We start from the raw sequence: 20141 nt of genomic DNA, 5'->3' as shown, positions 1-20141 counted from the left end.
GGCATTTTACGTCGCAATGTTTGGAAATGTGTCTGCAGGAGCTAACAATCGTGAGGGAACAATTTTGCATTGTAGGCATAACTAAGGGATGCAGTAACCCCACCAACAACAACCAAAACTAGCCTACTCATTGTCAACATGTACATTAAATGTAACGTTTCATTGTGAATGAAATTAAAATGTTCTCCTCTTTGCAAACGTTGCCATAGGCATATGGTGACAGATTCATTTAATAATGTTGCTGTGTGAATCACTGTAAACGCGAATGAAGTGGCCACTTCTTAATGGGACTCACTGTATGGAAGTAGGCTAAGTAAAATAGAGATGTTTCAAGATAAGGTTAGGATATGACCGCTTGACAACGGCAGAGATAACTGGCCTTTGGCCAGAGCAACCATCCATTTAGAACGACTGGCCTTCATAGGAACCAAAGATCTTAGCTGTGATTCATGTAGCTACAGTATGCATGCAATGTGATGCAAAGTATAGAAAGGTGATGAAATATACAGAGACAGGTCAAGAAATATAGTGCAATGTAGACAGTAGTATACAGTTGATTTACAGAAGGTGGTTTAGAGTAATATGAATTAAATATAAATATGTGCAGTGTATTAGCAGTTACCTCATACAGTAAGTAGAATAATGTATGTAGATGTAGCAGTGTCATTATAATAGTAGAAATAATAATATAGATATATGCAGTTTATTAACAGAATATAATAAAACAGAATAAATATGAATATTCAATATGACAAATATATAACAGATATGTACATAACATACAGCTATGTGCAGTGTGGAAACAGTGTCATTGTAGTGCAGAAACAACATTATAAGAGTAGTAAGAATAAGTCTATGTGCAGGATGAATAGTATGAAGATCAGTAGAATAACTATGTATAAATGTAATTACAGTAGGCCTATGTACATTTGTAAATAAATAGAAAACTATGGGTGAGAGGGATAAATTAATTTTGTTTATTCGTAAAAGTAAATTGCATTCAATTAAATTGCAATTAAAAATCTTTCCAGTAGGCTTTAATGTCACGCAAAAAGTACAACCAAAGCTGAGCTTGATCAACTAGAACGTATAAAGAACCAGAACTTGAGTGTAGTTTTTTGCTGGCTCCCAGGCCATGTTGGTCTGAGGGGAAATGAGAAAGGGGACAGTGCTGCTAAGCAAGCCCTCAATGAAGAAGTCACAGAATGCCAAATCCCTGCCCCAGACCTTAAACCTACAGTATACTGAACTCTTACATCACAGATAAGTGGCAATCTGAATGGGATTAATGTACCAACAACAAGCAAGGAATGTGAATTTTGGCACGTTTTCATGATCCACTGGGTCGTTATGGGTCACACAAAATACGGTGTTGCTAAAATTACTCCTATTGTGGCTATTAGAGACATGCGTTCATGAGTATCCAGCTACATATAATGAGTTAAGTAAAATACATTCACACATGCACAAAAACATCACTAATGTTGTGGACATTCCTTTATTCTGAGATACATCAACAGGCTCTCAAAACAATCCCAAACAGACATAAGGTCTTTATAGAGCAAATCCATATAGATTATTTGTCAAATAAACCAGTAAAACAGAATTAGGGGATGGAATATATAACATTCACACTCCTAGCTCATATTTTTAAAATAAATCAGTGAAAAAGTATCCTGACAAACAAGCAGTATTTTAATGCCTTAAGTCATATTTCATAATTTCAATTCTTCTCTAGGTTACCTGATAGCCCAGTTTGAGAGGTGCAAGACGCGTGACATTATTTATTTTTGCAGCCAATCACTGCTGTAGTTTTATTTTTTTGATTTGATCTTAGTCATAGAAGCTAAATTCGAAGGCAGGCCACAGGTAAAATCCAACGAACCGCATTCACCCCGCAAGTCAATAGTTGAAGAGCCCTCTCTTAGAGCTTTTGAGGTATTGCCACTGCTCCAACACTGAAAGGCACTGTTAGAATGCTTGGATCAAACCAGGTTCATCATAGCGTATGCCACTGTCTGCTCACGTTGGTGACCAGACCAGGGCAAGCACACTTTCGCAGTTCCCGCCGGAAATGCAGTCTAGTTAGTTGCCATGTTGATATGAACCTAACCAATGAAGTTGCACGTCTTTATTACGTCAGACGTAATTTCAATCCACTCTTGAAAGAAATGAGTTTGGGGGTCAGTTCTACTCATATACTAAGAGCTAATCTTGTCAAAATAATCAATAACTGGGAAACTAGTTGAGTGAACTTAAAACCTTTATGGTGCCTGAACAATATGGCAGCTTTGAGTACAGCTCTGCAATTTTATTGAGTTTAAAACACTGTTGGGGAATACAGTGTAGTCTAGTTCCTGTCGGGATATTCCTAATATTACTGCCTCAGGCAGAATACCCTTAACTCGTCACAAAGGGGGTCACATGACCTTTATTAGAAAGTCGTGACATGGAGAGAGCAAATGACAGACAAAGCAAAGTTGATGCACAGTATTGAATGTATAGAAAGCATACCACAGAATATAAGAAAATGAAATGTTAATCACTTCTATGTAATAAATGTAGAATAGTATTCACTTGTAATACATATAAACTTATTAATAATAAACCGTAATCCAGCTGTTCTCTGAGTCTAGTGATACCACTTTTAGCTCCAGCCTAGCATAGATCATTGAATTGGATTAGACCATTTTTTCTATTTAAAACTTGTCTCCTCTCAAGTTAGAAAGTAAGACCAATGGAAAATTAAATAGGGCAATTTTCTAGACTGATTTGACATGGAACTATACTCTCATTCTGGCGTAACAATCAAGGAACACTATGGGCACAGCAGCACAACGATATCATGCAGCACCTGAAAATAGTCCCCGTAGGCTAAGTTCCAGCAACGAGGTTGAGCTGCAGCAGACAAATGGTTAGTGACTGGATTATTACCCCTGAATGAGAGTATAATTCCATGTCATCAGCCTAGAAAATCGCCACGTTTCATTTTCCATTAGTTATTACACTTTCTAACTTGAGAAGAGACAAGTTTTAAATAGGAAAATTACTGGAAATCTTAATCTGATGCTAGGAGGTGAGATGCTAATGGTCTAATCCGATTCAATGATCTATGCTAGGCTGGAGCTAAAAGTGGTATCGCCAGACTCAGAGAACGGCTGGATGAACTTGAGAAAGGTAAAAATCAATTGTTTAACTCAAGGGGAGGTGGAAAATGAGTGTAATTCCCCAAATGGTGGAATATCCCTTTAAACATCTAAGTTTAAGGTTTAAAATATGACTGGCTACTAACAAAAGTTTTGCTCCAAACAGGATCCCTATATACAGCTTTTACTAACGAATACCAAATGCTTAGTTATGCTTACAAATACCAATGCTTATAGTTAACATCTTTATCATGTATAGCTTATAGGCATGAACATGGCTAAAGTCAGATGATGGTTACCTTTGGTGGCATTGAATAACCCTTCTGACTTTCGGCAGTGCAATAATAATTAATAGTTAATGTCAGTACAGTCATGTAGCCTAAATTATTTACTTGTAGAGGTAATTGTCAGTGTTAGCTATCGTTATCATTAACGTTATGTTTATGATGGTGGTTCTTCGGTTAGCTAGCTCTCCTTGAATTGCTTCATAGTTACCTGAAAATGTGGTCCAACGTCACGCTTTATTTTTACTATCCACTGCCGACGGATGTCTGTCTATTGGGAAACGATAAAAAGATAATTCTTTGTTCCGTCGATGGTAAGAATTACAGCCCGGTACACAGCAGTAAGTACCGTAAGAAATCACTCCGCATTTATCCATTCACCTTCACCCACAACAACAACGTTTCAAACTCTCTACCACCTCAGCCGCGTTTTTTTTTCTGCAATTGAAATTTCTTCCGTGTGTATGTGAAGTGTTGAAACACATCTGGGTACACAATGTGTCACATGTGGATGAAGAGACATAGCTTCAAAAAAGGCGGTCAGTGTGGTGGCCCTGAATCCAACAGGTTCTGGGCAGTGCCTTCATCATTGAACATGATGACCTGTTCATCCTCTACATGAATTGCAAACATCTTTACTGGTGGCTGTTTCTGCTGAATGGGGAAGTCGTATATGCGCCAGTAACCCTCAGATGCAGTGATGCAACGCCCTAACTCATAACATGTCACCTCATCATGTCATAGTATCTCAGGGGTCTCTTCATCAGGCACATCCAGTCTCACCATGCACTGATCAGGCCCCTTCTCCAAATATTTATACAGATATTTGACACTGAAGACGGCACACTCAATTTCAACGTTAATATGCGCATTGTATTGGAGCAGCATGTACGGATTGTGGCACAACCCATGTGTTATTGACAGGTACATTGACGCCACCTCTGATGGTCTTGATGATGGGCGAACCAGGTGCACCTTCTGTTCGTTGTTGGTACAATGGGTAGGAGTTGTCTGAAAAGCTTGTGTTCTGTCTCAATTGTTAGTCTTTGGTGCGCTTTTTGTCTACCATGTAGGGGCTGGCACTGTTCCATTGTCCACATGGACCGTGAATCATGTGTGGTGTTACAATGCGATGTAGTTCCATATTTGTGTTTTTGTCAGGAATCTCTGCAGACGCCACATGGCTGGCAGCGGTTCTGGGTTTGTTGCGGGCTACCATGATCATGAGCATTTGTATGTGGAAAATGCCTCTTTTGTGTTTCCTTCACCATAGCATAGGCATCAATGTGTCCCAAGATGTCACATTTGAGGAGGTCTGTGAGGAGTGCTTCCACCTTCATGTGAAATACTCAAGCAATGATGTCTGGTCTCTGATTGGTCTGTTGACTCTCAAAAAGTGATCCTTTGATTTCAGGCCAGTTCGTGTTGCAAGTGGAGGTGAGGAAGAAGTCAGGTTTTCCTACGATTCGCACCAAGGCCATGGCATCTTGGAACTCCTTGGCGTACCATCGGGGGGATCAATAAATTGTGGGTGGCAGGATGGTTAGGCGTCCAGGAATTATCTCAGTATCACTATTCAGGGCATCAACAATGATTTTGTACTTTTGTACTTCTTGTTGTGGCGGATCCAGTTGAGGCGGTGTGACTCAAATTTTGCCATCATGCCACATACGTAGTGTTGTGTCAGCCTCCCACCACAAAGCAGTAAATTGAAGTGTTGAGCAGTGTGTTGCAGCATACTGTTCAACACTTGTTGGTGTGATACCTACCGAGTGTGGTATCCCTGGGAACCCCAAGGCAAAAGAAGTACATAATGATAATGGGTCATATGCTGGATGCATGACGTCGATTGTCTGAAGTCTTCCTTCTCTGAGGTGAAGAGTGACAAACTGCTGTAGTTGTGGCTCCTGGAGCAATGACAGACACGTCACTATTCAGTGATGGAAGATTCACAGTGTCGTGAGGGAAGCTAGCTGACGGTAACACATGTATTTCCTTAAGATAGTTAATTTGACACACACGCCCACCAAAGCTTGATGGTGTTTTAAGCCCCCAACGTCGTCTTCCAGGCAGCGCTGCCATTGTCGACTTAAAGGCACCTCATCCTAACCTTAATCCATGCCTAATCCTAACGCCTTCCAGGCAACTCTGCCTTGAAGACAACGTTGGGGGCTAAAACACCAAGAAACCCCACCAAACTACTGTAAAATACTCATACTTCATGTGGTTATATTGAAATTGTTAATGTTTCACATGAGGTTAACATATGAGGTACAACTCAAAGAAAGATCACACAAGCTAACACATACACAACAAGGTAAACACAATTACACTCACAAAAACCGACATTACACAATCTAGTATTCACACACATTGCATTCTGGGAGGATAGCACTCAGTCCGGAAGACACTGACGTTACAATACATTGAATACACACTGAATATAAATGGATTAAAAGAAAAATAGTAAATATACTTGATACAGAATAACTTGATATAGAAGACAAACAATTTTGTGCAATGATGCATCATATGAAATTTGCAACGATGTGACTCAAAAACAGTGGTAGCCTGCCTATACTGTAAATGACATTACGATCTGTCTGCCACTTGTTGTCTGTAGCTGGTTGTGCTGGAATTGTTGTTTGTTTGTTCAAAGTCTTTGGGCAGCCGTGGCCTACTGGTTAGCACTTTGGACTTGTAACCGGAAGGTTGCCGGTTTGAACCCCGGCGCGGCTGAAGTGCCCTTGAGCAAGGCACCTAACCCCTCACTGCTCCCCGAGCGCCGCTGTTGTAGCATGCAGCTCACTGCGCCGGGATTAGTGTGTGCTTCACCTCACTGTGTGTTCGCTGTGTGCTGAGTGTGTTTCACTAATTCACGGATTGGGATAAATGCAGAGACCAAATTTCCCTCACGGGATCAAAAGAGTATATATACTTATATATACTTATACTTAAAGACTGTCCAAAGTAGCCTGGGCTATTCAAAGTGTTTTCAGTTTCATCCATTTTTTTGAGGGTCAGGTGTATTTCACATTTTAGCATGTTTTTTCACACAAAATAGCCTATCTATACAGGTACAAAATGTCTTTGCACATGCACACATTATTTTACACAACTGCACAACTTTGGTACACAAGTGTCTTTTCCTAAGATCACAATGTTAAAGGCCCTATAATGACTCCATACAGGTGCGGGTCATTTAAAAAAAAAAAAAAAAAGATATTTGGTGCAAAACTGATTCGTATCCATAGCCAGAGCCATAGAATCTATATCTGTAGAGCTAGGGGGCGGGCACTCGACAGACAACCCTTTTGGCCAATCAACGGTTCTGACTGCTGAATGCTGATTTGGAGTAACGTTAGGCATTTAAAGTGAGATCATGGTCCCCTAAAGTGAGAGCTACAGAAAACAGCATTTGAGACTCCCAGCGGCAGATTCAAGCAGTTGTATTGACTTGTGTGCATGCGAGAAAATGGTCACAGACCCAGGTGATTAAATAAATGCATTTGGAAGAAAATATTCTACAGATGTGCAACTCTGTAGAATATTTTCTACAGAGTTACAGAAAGAAAATTAGCAAAAATGTGAAAATAGGATGTTTTTAATTTGTGATGTGTGGCATGGTATTTGTGCTCTTGTACCGAAGGATTTGTGAAGTCATAACTGCTGTGATGAAGTTTGAATAAATTATGGGGCGGACTATGACTTTGGATTAATGTATCTCCCTCAATTTTAGCCACAGACAAATGGTTTTCACATCGTTGTAAAGCTCTTTCTTTCTCCCTTCATATTGATCCAAAACACATGCAATTTCAGTTTCATGGCTTTCTTATATGTCCGAATCAGCAGGGACGTGCACAGGAATTTTGAGGGGCAGTTGCTCTGACCTAAAAAAAAGGGCACCCCCCCAAAAAAAAAAACTCACGGGCTATATGAAGGACTGAGAATAACAGAGTCTTTATTAAAATATATATACACAAAGAAGTAAAACACTGATATACAGCACTCAATCACCTTAACTACTACTAATAATAACACAGAAAAACATGACTTGTGTCATGAAAATCCCTACATAATCAATATACCTATCAATATCCTATCAAGTCACTGATAGGTTTCTCCAAATTTGGGCTCATCATCTGTCCAATATTGTTATTGCCATTATCATTATTATTTTAATGCCCACTAGTGGTATTTATGTTCTGCTCAGACAAGATCTTTTTTTAGATTACAATTATTTAGCATGCAGCTCTTTAACCCTGTACTTTCTAGCTTGGTCCTCTCATCTCATATTTGAAGATCATCTCTGTCAAGCAAGTCTCTGTCTCACCTGCTGGTTGGCTTTTTCGCAGCCAACCCTGCAGTGATGTGCTGCCCAATTTGCTGCCTCCCTGAATTGTCTCTCCCTCTCCTGAATCCACCTCTTTTCAGTGAGCATCTTGGCTTCAAACAATACCCAAAATAGTGATAGGATTTAGGCATTTAACCATTTTGAATAAAATAATTAATGTAAACATTACTTCCATCATTCATTCTTCTTGCTAAAACGAAATGTGAGAAAGTAACTATCAGCAGACATGTAGCTTAGTTTTGCCTAATGCCTACCAAAAAATAGTAGCCTAGGCTATGTGATAATGGGCTGCTTGTCTGCAAGCTATCTGTCTGATTATTTAGGCTAAACGTGGCAAACTCAGCTTGGATTTGTGAAGATTTTAATTCATTTCATAAAACTTGATTGTGATCGGTTTGTTATACATCAAAAACTCACCTTTTCCGACAACGTTGAGTTGTCTCACCCGACAACACTAGCCAAGTAGGCTACTTTGTTTACAATATTTCCAGGCTTCAACCAGAGCTGCTCTATACATTATCCCGCTTATTACACGGCTACTTGCCAAAACGAAACAATAAACTCCCCACGATATGACTCTTTAGGCTACATAGCCTAGGCTATAGCCTATTTGTTACTGTTTCATTGTGGCTTTTGCTGAGAAACAAATAGTTTGTAACAGCACATGCTGAACTTGAATCAAACATTCTTTAGAACACAGCTGATCAAGATTCAAGATTTATTTTATTACATCTCATTATAGGTTTATAATAGAGTAAAATTTGTTGTGTTTTTTTCTCCTCAAAAAATAAATAAATGAAAGGTTGTGTGTGTGTGTGTGTTTGTAGAAAAAAAAAACCTTGTAAAAGTGCTTTCACTTTTGAATGAAGTTCCAATCCTTGCGTAGTGATATGAAAGACTAGCCTGGGTGTTCCCATGCTGCCTTGCGCGCGATTTGATTCACGCTGCTAAGGCAGCCTGGAGACAGGGTTCCCGCGGATCCTTAAAAAGTCTTAAAAAGTCTTAAATACAACTTTCGGCTTTTAAGGCCTAAAAAAGTCTTAAATTGTCGGGGATGTCTTGAATTTTCGAAAGGGAGGTATTACATTTGCGTATGGGACCGCCAGCGAGTGAGCGAGCGCAAGAGAGCGAGTGAAATGTCTCCATCCATCCGAACGCAATTGTATAAGTGACTATATAAGGCTACGGGAGGAAGTGTAGGCTAGTGGTTGCAGAGTGAAGATGTTTTTCACGGGTGTGGTTAAAGGTGTGAAAACGGTAATAATATGTACAAATATGCCTTAAATTTTCGTGGTTTGGCCGAGGCCTAAGAGATACTGAGGTAGCGATAGGGTGGCCATACGTTCGAATTTAAGCCGGACATATGGATTTTAAAAGTCCTGTCCGGCGTCCGGTGCAGCCTCAAGCCGGACGCTCATTTGTCCTCCTTTTCGGAGTTGCGCTAGGCATCTAGAATCTTTGCTCGGATGCAGCATGGTTTCACAAACTATGGACGCGAAGACTGCTTGTCAAATTATGCGCAGTGCTTCTGTCACTCGTCTGATAATTTGCTGCGCAATTTGGAACCACGGACTGACTTGCATTTTAGCAATCAGAAGGAAATATGTTAAGTTGATCTGTTTGCATCTTTCCAGCGTGTGTTGCTGGCCTAGCCTAGGGAAGAAAATATCTGTCTAAGTTATAATACCTGTAATATCTGTCAGCAGCTTGCTTGCCAGCCTTTCCCAGTAGGCCTACTTCGCAAAAGTTGTGAAATATAACCGCATATTTTTTTTGATTGTCGGCGACTGGCTACATAAAGTGAGATAAAACCAGCAGTTTTCAGCAGGATCCGAGGAGGACCTCTCTCTTTATTAATTTAAAACAAAACAATGGGTTTACAATGTTTCAGTCAAGCTTTGGTTTGTTTAGATACAAGGATTAACTTTAATTTGCTGTGCTATATGGATGCACATAGTAACTTACATGTAGGCCTATTGAAATATTTAAATAGCTTAGTCTAACTTTGAAAAAAAATATTGAAGGGAATCCAGTCCAGTGCACATGTTTTTGGCAAGTAATATAGGCTACTACAGATACAGGTGAAGAACAGTCAGTCTCAGCCAGAAGCACAACCAGATATGTACAGCCAACTTCAAAAGCAAGCAGCCCAGACCCTAAAATTTGGGCATTTATAGCTGTGAAGGTAATTAACACAATTATTTTTCTTTAGCCAAAATATATTTTGTAACTTCTGTAGACATCCAAGTGTCGCATGCCAGCAGCACTCTTGAGGCGTCGTCACTCACCCTCCTAAACCTCACTCCCGATCTGGGTCACGGCACCAGTTGTAACGGGAGTATTTTGCTCTCCCTAAATTTACTCTGCGTTGTGTTTTTAAAAGAAAAGTTGAAATAATGCGACGTGACGTCCGAACTGGGTCTTACTGAATTAATTTCTTTCTTTCTCGTAGCTACAGGTCATCACATACAGATGCTCCTGTTGCATGATCTCTGACAAGCCCGGGGGTAGTGGGACACTTAATTAAAAGTTCATTTTCGCACCCCCTTACCCTTACATTCCTGTGGGAAAATAAAGAAAATACAAGAACTCCAAAAAGAAAAGCACAACTCATGTGGGGAAATTCAGGGAAACAACATTAACCCTGCTACACATAAAAAAATTTAAGTTGTCGTATGTATCTTTTTGCCGTGGTATAGTCTTAATTTTTCCATTAAGATGTCTTGAAAAGGTCTTAAAAGTCTTTAAATTTGCACTTGGAAAATGTGCAGATACCCTGCTGGAGACCATGGAGCAAATTTTCGCCTGAGATAGGGAACCAATCACAAAACGGGGGAAAGCAAGACGATGATGAGCTATGCACAGACGCATTTGATAGACATCCGTGGCACCCAATAAACGGATCTGGGCATTTTTTTCAAATACGAGAAAATGAACGTTTGGTTCCCAGACCACGTCTCATTGAGAAGTGGTGGCGCTAGCCAGGCTAATGAAAGACGTGAATTAGAAGCACAAAACCCATTTTCCTTGACAGCGGTCTGTTATCGAGAAATAGCAGACCACCGAACGTTGGGAAGGCCCATTCAAGTGAATGGAGCATTCTTCAGCATTATGAAGAGCCGTGTAATAAAATCTGCATAATGTATGCTGTCACGCATATCAGAAATTCTGTATTTTCTCATTTTATATCAGTAGATTATCAATACCCCCCCCCCCCCCCCCCCCCCACACACACTCACACACAGTTTTTTTTTTTTGAAAGTCATAATGGTTTCTCATTGTTTAACCTGTTTAGGAGTACGGTCACAAATATGTGATTAGAATGTTTGCGAACCGAGAGTATGACATTATGATGTTATCAGCTGACTCATGGAAATGCTTTAAGGAAATTTTAAAAAATATATTTAGAAGGAAGGCTATATGTAAAGAAAATCCTAATAGGTTATCATAAAACTTCTTATTTTGTTAATTGTTTTTGTGTTTCGGTAGTGACAAATTTTGGGAGAAGGAAAACAATCTGAAATTAAAATGTCCAAGTATTAAAAAATGTGTACCTTAGATGTTGTACAATGCATGTGAATGAAAAGTTTTGGGAAATTTTTTTTTTTTTCCAAAATGTTTCAAATTCTGAATTTGCACAAATTCGGTAGAATGGCCCATATAGTGATATTTTATATCCTTATTTTAAAGAATTCTTATATGCGTCTTGCACCATTTTACCAAGTCAAATTCCCTGTTGTGTGGAAAAAAGAAAAAAACTTAAATAAAATAAAATAATTCTGATTCTGATAATGGGCCCGCTTGGTTTAATGTTGAATGAGCTAGAAATATATATTTTTTATGTTGTCAAAAATGGCAATGCTGTTCTTCAACACTCACTCATGCATACCTAATCTCTCTTTCTTTCAGATAACAGCCTTTGATGAGCTGCAATCAGATTTCAAAGTCCCCATTGACCAGGGCAATCCACTACATGCGGTAGGAATTATATGGGGATGAACAGTGACCTTACATGCAGATCAGTTAGAATGTGTACAAGTGTGTGCAATTTATGGATGAATGCTGAACCCTCTTGCAAGACAAGCTGAGGAATTTTTGTAGACTATCATACTCTGATATGTCTAAACATTGTAACATTTATTAGTGTGAAATATAAGAATTTATCACCCGGAGAGATTGGCTGGTGGGCTGTTAATCCTGAATAACAGGACACTTATGAAGTAGATCTGGTAAAAAAAAAGTTTAATCACAGTTCCATATCAATGTTTATGAATGTTAACTATAACAATCAGGACGACGGTTGAGCCTGGAAGCAGGCCTCGCAACAATGGAATCAACTGTAAACAAGTTAACTGTTGGCTGTTATAGGGCCAAAGAAAGTTGTACAACAAACTGAACAAGTCGGCTTCTTTTTAAACGGAACCGCTTGTTTCCTTTGTGTGCTATAAAGGCATGACTATTGCCTATAGTGGCAACTGGGTGATAAGCGAGATAACGGCCTTCGAGGTGTCCTTTTATACAGAATGAATGGACTTAGGTGGAGGCAACTGCCCTCTGCTGCGCGTTGGGGAGTTCTTTGCCGTTCACCCTCATCCATTAAGTAAGGGATAATGTATAGAACGCCGGTCATTATTGGGAAAATAAGTCCCAACAGGGCGAACCGGGTCTTGTTTCACCCTGAAGGGACTTATTTTCCCATAATGACCGGCGTTCTATACATTATCCCGCTTATTATACGGCTACTTGCCAAAATGATAGGCTATGTGTCTTTACACTTATTTGTTACCGTTTCGTCGTGGCTTTTGCTGAGAAACATAGTTTGCAACACACGCTGAACTTGAATCAAACATTCTTTAGAACATAGCTGATCAATCGTCTGCTTTCACTTTCACTTTCACAATGAAGTTCAAATGCAAGAAGTGACCGGAATACTTGCCGAGTGATATGATCAGCAGCACAAAACCCGTTGCCATTGACAGCGGTAATTATATGATTGCAGCGGTAATTACATGAATTTATTTTACCGTAGAACGTTGGGAAATCCCATTCAAGTGAATGGAGCGTTCTACTAGCATTGTGAAGAGCCGTATAATAACTCTGTATAACAGGACACCTCGGTGGCCGTTATCCCTTACATGCCATAATGGAGAAAAAACCGTAACCCCCTTATTTGATTTTAGATTCAGAGAGAGATTCAGAGATTTATTTGTCACATTCAAAGGTACACATATTAAGGTGTACAAGTGGTAGTGAAATGTAAAGCTGATAAAAGATAAATAGAACAGATAAAAGATGATTAATAATTGTTAATAGTAATTTAATTAGATAATAAAATAAGATGGCAGTGCATAAATGCTGTTCTGACATTCTCAGGGGTGGTCTATCCTAAGGAGCTAGGCTAGCATGCAGTAGCCAGAAAAGTTTAGGGTTCAATTCTTGGCTTCCACCATTGTGCATTTGAGCAAGGCACTTAACCCCAAATTGCTCCAGGGACAATGGACTTTGTAATATAATTGAAATATATAAGTCACTTTGAATAATAGTGCTAAATTAATAAATGTAAATAAATGTACATTTAGGTCTAAGAAGTTAGGGAAGATGTAGGTCTAGTTATGAAATACTGTTTTTCAGATGCAAAATTATGGAAAGTCTGGAGGTTTTGGAGCATTTGCAGAAAAGTCTATAATACTAAAAATAGACACTTGTTTTGTAAAACCATGTAACTATTTTTAAAGCCAAATCGCTATAATTTCAAGACAGGTTGTAATAGCTAAGTGGGAATTTACAGTTGCCCCCAGAATTATTGGCTCCTTGCTAAAGTTGATTAAAAAGAGGAATATAAAATCTTTTGGAAATTGATCTTAATGCCTTAAGTAAAAAAAATTAGGAAATACATTTCCTACACCAATTTTCTTTGTGAATGAATAATGTATCATAAATAAATACATGTTCTTCCTTAAAATACAGGGGTCATAAGTATTGGCACCCCTACAGTAGATCCCCCATTTGCTACAGACTACAGACGCTCGCTCGTTACTTGCCTCTGGTTTCAAACGCAGCCCAATGCTGTTCTAACGCAAGTCGGAATCCCAGCAGGATTCTCATTATTTACTCATTATTTATGGTGCAGTCACCAACGCAGCAAATAACGGTCTGTCCGATCAATATCAAAACTGTTGGCCGTGGTCCTCCGATGCCCATCACTCTAATATCAGATCAAATCTCTCTGATCTGAGGAAAGTGCACCTCGCGCTCTCTAGGTGAATTTGTTTCGCGTGGTACTGGCCATAGGGTCCCTTTAACGCAATTTTTGGGGTGTATGGCAGAATCCTGCACGACTCCTGCCTGCGCAGTTGACTCCTGCACGAGCCCGCAAATCACTTCAGGATCCTGGCCAGAGACTTCGCCAAACATGCTTTTCTATTATGCTATTATATCTTTATGCAAATTACGGAATGGAAACTAGTGAAAATGTGTTTAATGGAGTGGAAGATATGATGACTTGTTGCCTATAAGTATTGTAATGGTGTAAAAAAGTCAAACTAAATAGTCAAGTTTAAAATAAACTATAACCAGTTTACCATATTAATATATTATAGGCTACCCTACAAACCTATAGAACTACTGTAGGCCTACCATGAGAGTCTCCTAACCTCTGTGTTTTTTTCTCTTGAAGTTGAAGATACGCTTTTATAGAGTTAAGCATTCTTCCTAAAGATTATGTTGAGAAATATTTATCTTGGACAGTAGGTAACCAGGTAGGCCCTACAGAAATGGTCAGCGTGAAAACGCTGAAGGTGGGTTGAGCTCTGCCCATATTGAGCCGAGCCCTGATCTGCAAGCTGCAGCCAGGGGCTTCTCAGAGGTGTCAAGTAACGAAGAACAAATACTTTGTTACATTACTTAAGTTGACATTTTGGGTATCTATACTTTACTGAAGTAATTATTTTTGAGCCGACTTTCTATGTCTACTCCTTCCATTTTCATGCAAGTATCTGTACTTTCTTACATTTTAAAAAATATCCTCCTACATACATACTATCCTCCTAATACATCTATTTCATTTCGGCTTGTTTTCATTCCGGCTTGTCATTGTTCAAAAAAACCCCCAAAAAACTATCCAGATAGAGAGAATTTGATTGTGGTTGGACGAGAAGTATAATCATATACCATTCCGACACCCTATTGGTTTGTACGCGATCCATCACACCACCTGCACATGATACAAATCACACTCCAACAAGGACATAGCAAATGTGTAGCGAAGTAGCCTACAAAGATGTCCATGGCAGAGAAGGTAACTTGAGCTGTAAGAAGATAACAGCCGGCAGCCGTGGCCCACTGGTTAGCACTCTGGACTTGTAACCGGAGGGTTGCCGGTTCCAGTGGGCCACGGCTGAAGTGCCCTTGAGCAAGGCACCTAACCCCTCACTGCTCCCCGAGCGCCACCATTGTAGCAGGCAGCTCACTGCGCCGGGATTAGTGTGTGCTTCACCTCACTGTGTGTTCACTGTGTGCTGTTTGTGTTTCACTAATTCACCGATTGGGTTAAATGCAGAGACCAAATTTCCCTCACGGGATCAAAAAAGTATATATACTTATACTTATACTTATAACTTGAGCGGTAAGCTGAGAGAGTATGATATTATCAGTCGATTATTAAAATATTATTATATATTCTACAAAATAGTGTAGTAACCTAGTAACGTACTAATGGTAAATTTGCAATGTATGCTAGGTACATCCCAAGACATGCCATGGTTTGCTTGCTAGTTATCTGAGCTTATATTATTGCTATATGCAATATTTGTAAGTTAATTGTGCAAAGTTATATTCTATAGCTAGTTGATAAACCATGTACTAAGGGCAGATGATGATGAGCATGATCCTGTCTGTGTATGAGAGTGCGTGTACCTGAGTGGGGCAGGTCCTATGGGTCCAGGTAATAGGCCTAACTACCAACTATCAGCCAAATGCTGTTTAAAATTAATTTAGTCAGACTATCTCATCAATAATGCTACTTTTCAGTCATGTTGCTTGTGGTCCTAATTTTGTTATCTTACATCCGTTGCCTTCACAGATTACAAATAAAGGTTATTGATAACATACCTCTAAAGTTTGACTTTTTGCACCATTAACCCTTTCGTGCCCGTGCCGAACATTCCATTTTTGGTGCTGGATGACCTCCTTACACAAAAAAACTTATTTCTTGAGTATAATACATACCATCAATGGGATATACATACCATTGTAATCAGAAGGGTCAGTTCTATCAAATGATGTAAAATACATATGGTAATGTTGATATAGTAATGAACAGTCTTTGAAAATCCTCTCCAAATGTATACCGAAATTCGTTAAAATTGAATTTCATTCGCATAAAAATGAATTTTCATCATATTTCTATACGAGATAGAGAAAAATATAGAGTGTATGACATGTTCAGCAAGTTGTGGGCTATTTAACAAAAAAGACTGAATTGGAATATCATTAACCTTTCAAAAGTTATGATAAATTAAGTGATAAGTGTAAAAAAATGCAGGAAACGGGATTTAGAATGTTGACAGAATTCACATTCTCTTTCTCACCAAAAACATAAAAGTATGCATAAAAACTAATAATGAAGTCAGACACAATGGTTTAGATTTATTTGGTCCATAAGAATAAACCATTTATTTGTATATAAGCAAATGCTACAGTCAACAATAATGATATATAAAAGAAAAACATGTACCTTACCAGTAATACAGGAAGTAAGTATACTGTATATTTATTGAAGATCAATTCTGAAGAGACATAGAATACATTTGATTCAACAGATACAACTTCCTTATATAAATTAGTGTAATATGAAAATGATATACATCTGTAAAATGTATTATTTATGAAAAGCTAGGAATACAATCAACTTCAACATCACTCAAAAATCAATGTGTCTAAACATTTGAAAGTGGATTACATAGAACAAGCCTGTTGAGAATAAACACATACACACATATACACACAAACTCACACACACACACACACACACACACACACACACACACACACACACACACACACACACACACAGAGGAGGATAGGGAAAGGTGGGGTGGGGAACCTGAAGGTTAAACACAGAAGACCTATGACTCATAACGAAACGCATCCCCTTCTGTAGAATGCCAAATCTGACAGCAATTTTGTTTACCAAAAAAGCAGTCACCTACCGCTAAACTCCAGGCCATACAAGCTACTTTAGTGTTATTATGTATTGTTTTTATAACAAAGCCAACAATTTTTCTTTGGCTCCTGCTGTACAGGAATATGTACTTGATGTAAAGACGACAGAGTAGTAGTTGGAGCAGCTGAAGGCGAGGCTGAAATTTTGACGGAAATGCCTGCCAGCTGTTGTGATAGATTTTCGCCAAAGTCTTTCTGGCTGTAGCTACCAAACCTAGGTTCAACACCAGATTCTGCATTGCCAAACTTGAAATAATAAGAAACTACTGAAACAGCAATGTCAACGGAGAAAAAGTGTACACAATATGTATTTCTCATTTGGTCAACGCTCCCTGATCCCTTCAGAGACTTGGTTCCCCAGTAGCAATGGATATTAGGGAGGGAAGTGAAGTCCCATGTCAATGATCAATCCCAGAAAACTGTGAAACTCTTCTGGGGTCTCTTCGTCCCATGCCCCTGCACTGTGTGTTTGCATACGACGGCCTACTAAGCACAACCTCCCACCCGTTCCGGTTGGTAAAACCACATATGCCTGGGACAACAACATAAAAATCAACATAACAAGTCTATTTCACAGTGTTTTAGTGGCAGTCTACACCACCCTATGCACGCCACCTAAATCTATACCTTCTTCCTCCATCCTCACATGGTCTTCAACATTGTGAGCGCAAGCTCATCAGCAGTCAGCTACCTCTTCAGGCCTGCAAGGAGGTCTGTGTAGGTCTTGTCATCCTCCATCTGAAACAACAAAATCATACAAATGTAATACATTTATTAATTTAAAAAATAAAATCACAAAACTACAGATGTGTGCGTGTGTGCACATACATACACAAGAAGAGGTAGCCTAAACTATTGAAGCATTTTGAGTAACTCAAAAATATTTAGAAGTATGAAAAGTCATTTTATTACACATGGGTTTAGCTACCCTAAATCTGATTGCCTGGCTGGCATTAAGATAAAGACAGATTACATTTCACCTAGTAACTAACTGCTTAAATGCAATAATGACATTTCTGACATAATATGTGAATTCACATCATGTTTTCTATAAAACTACATATTGAGAAGAGTAGAATATCAAGTCATGCCATCTTAGAAAATGTTGAGACAAGCATGTCTGATGTTTGTCATTTAGAAGCAAGGTAAAACAGTTCACTACAAACTGCCTAGCGAGGTAACAACCCGATGAGAGGCAATACGTTAATTAGCACTACATTTCTGACAGAATCCGTGATTTCACATCTTGTTTTCTACAACTGCATATTGAGAGGAGTAAAAATATCGCTCAACTTATTTCATGTAAGAGAACGCAACTTAGAAACGCGGCGCCCATTGATTTATTCAGCTTTGGTATGCTATACTGACTTGCCAATATAATGCTTACCTAACAAGCAAATTGGTACTAGAAAACAAACTTACTTACAGGTTATATACTAACAGGTTTTTAAATGAAATTGTCAAATGAAAATAACTGATATCAAAAGCAAACGAGAATACTGCAAGCAGTTCAGAGTAATGCAGCTAGCTAAAGTTACATGAGGATGCACTTAGCCCCCCGCTATGCCATAATGTTGACGCTGATGAGAAAGCATATTACTGTCAAATAACATGATTTTATGACTACAAATTAAGATTAACCATAACTAGAAACAATGTAAAATATATATTACCTCAGTTTATCCAGCTGTGTGGTTTCCAGTCGAGGTAAACTCCAACGAAGTGCAGGTGGCATCTGGCGGTCCATGTTAAAATGTACGACTGAAGTGAAACGTTTTTTTCACGACTCATCTTCAAGTATCCAAAACATTTCGCGCCATAAACCCCTTAACCAATCATATCAAATTGAAGCTTATGTTGTCAGCATTACGGGGAAGATTTCAGAAATAAAATCAGTCATTGGACAGCTGAGATATTAGATGATTGGTCATCGTTAAAATTTTAACGAAATTAGAACGGTCGGGCTTGTAAGGGTTAATACTTATCGGCAACTAGTCATCATATCTTCGGCTCCATAATACACATGTTAATGCTCAATACTACATACACTGCGTTCTAAATTATTATGAAAATTACATTTTTCTCAGATTTTCCTGAATAGTTGATGCAAATGACAGTCAGCATAATTTTCAAGTCATCAACCGTTAATCAGCGCCATGGACACACCGCAGATTGCGAACGCTGTCAGACCCAAGTTTCCGTCGTATTTATCAATCGTTCAATCCTTAGTGTAATCTGCGCCTTTCTCTGCCTTTCTCCTTTCTCTTATTTGAGTATATTTCAAATTTTATTGAACAAACCTCCCAATGATAACAGTATTTTGCACTGTTCCAAATTATTATGCACAACAGAGTTTCAATACATTTTATAGGTTGTAAAGAACTATAAATGGTAATTTGTTGAATTTGCAGCATTAGGAGGTGATATAAATTAAATCAAAAGTTATTTCAATCAAAAACATCTTAACAGGCCAAGTTACATGTTAACATAGGACCCCTTCATTGATATCACCTTCACAATTCTTGCATCCATTGAACGTGTGAGTTCTTGGAGAGTTCCTGCTTTAATGTCTTTGCAGAATAGCCTCCCAGAGCTGCAAGAATGTCAGAATAGCCTCCCAGAGCTGCTGCTTGGATGTGAACTCCCTCCCACCCTCATAGATCTTTTGCTTGATGAGGCTCCAAAGGTTCTCAATAGGGTTGAAGTCAGGGGAAGATGGGGGCCACGCCATGAGTTTCCCTCCTTTTATTATGCCCATAGCAGCCAATGACCCAGAGGTATTCTTTGCAGGATAAGATGGTGCATTGTCATGCATAAAAATGATTATGCTATGGAAGGTATGTTTTTTTTTTTTGTACCACGGAAGAAAGTGGTCAGTCAAAAAACTCTACATACTTTGCCGAGGTCATTTTCACACCGTCAGGGACTCTAAAGGGGCCTACCAGCTCTCTCCCCATGATTCCTGCCCAAAACATGACTCCGCCACCTCCTTGCTGACGTCTCAGCCTTGTTGGGACATGGTGGCCATTCACCAATCATCCATTACTCCATCCATCTGGACCATCTAGGGTTGCACGGCACTCATCCGTAAACAAAACTGTTTGAAAATTAGTCTTCATGTATTCCTGAGCCCAC

At 39.0% G+C, this 20141-nt stretch overlaps 1 protein-coding gene across 2 annotated transcripts in view; it reads left to right on the top strand.

Moving 5' to 3' along the window:
• Positions 1-20141, top strand: part of cnih3 (cornichon family AMPA receptor auxiliary protein 3) — a 151164-nt gene that overhangs the window by 15258 nt on the left and 115765 nt on the right. For both annotated transcript variants that reach the window (XM_042095632.1, XM_042095631.1), the window contains exon 2: positions 11694-11762. In XM_042095632.1, coding sequence (XP_041951566.1) covers positions 11694-11762 — 69 coding nt within the window. The remainder of the gene's footprint in view (positions 1-11693; positions 11763-20141) is intronic.

This window comes from Alosa sapidissima, chromosome 6 (genome assembly GCF_018492685.1).
Source record: "Alosa sapidissima isolate fAloSap1 chromosome 6, fAloSap1.pri, whole genome shotgun sequence".
Classification (NCBI taxonomy): Eukaryota; Metazoa; Chordata; class Actinopteri; order Clupeiformes; family Clupeidae; genus Alosa; species Alosa sapidissima.
The sequence above is the reverse complement of the archived record's forward strand: the minus strand, read 5'-3'. Positions and strand labels throughout refer to the sequence as shown.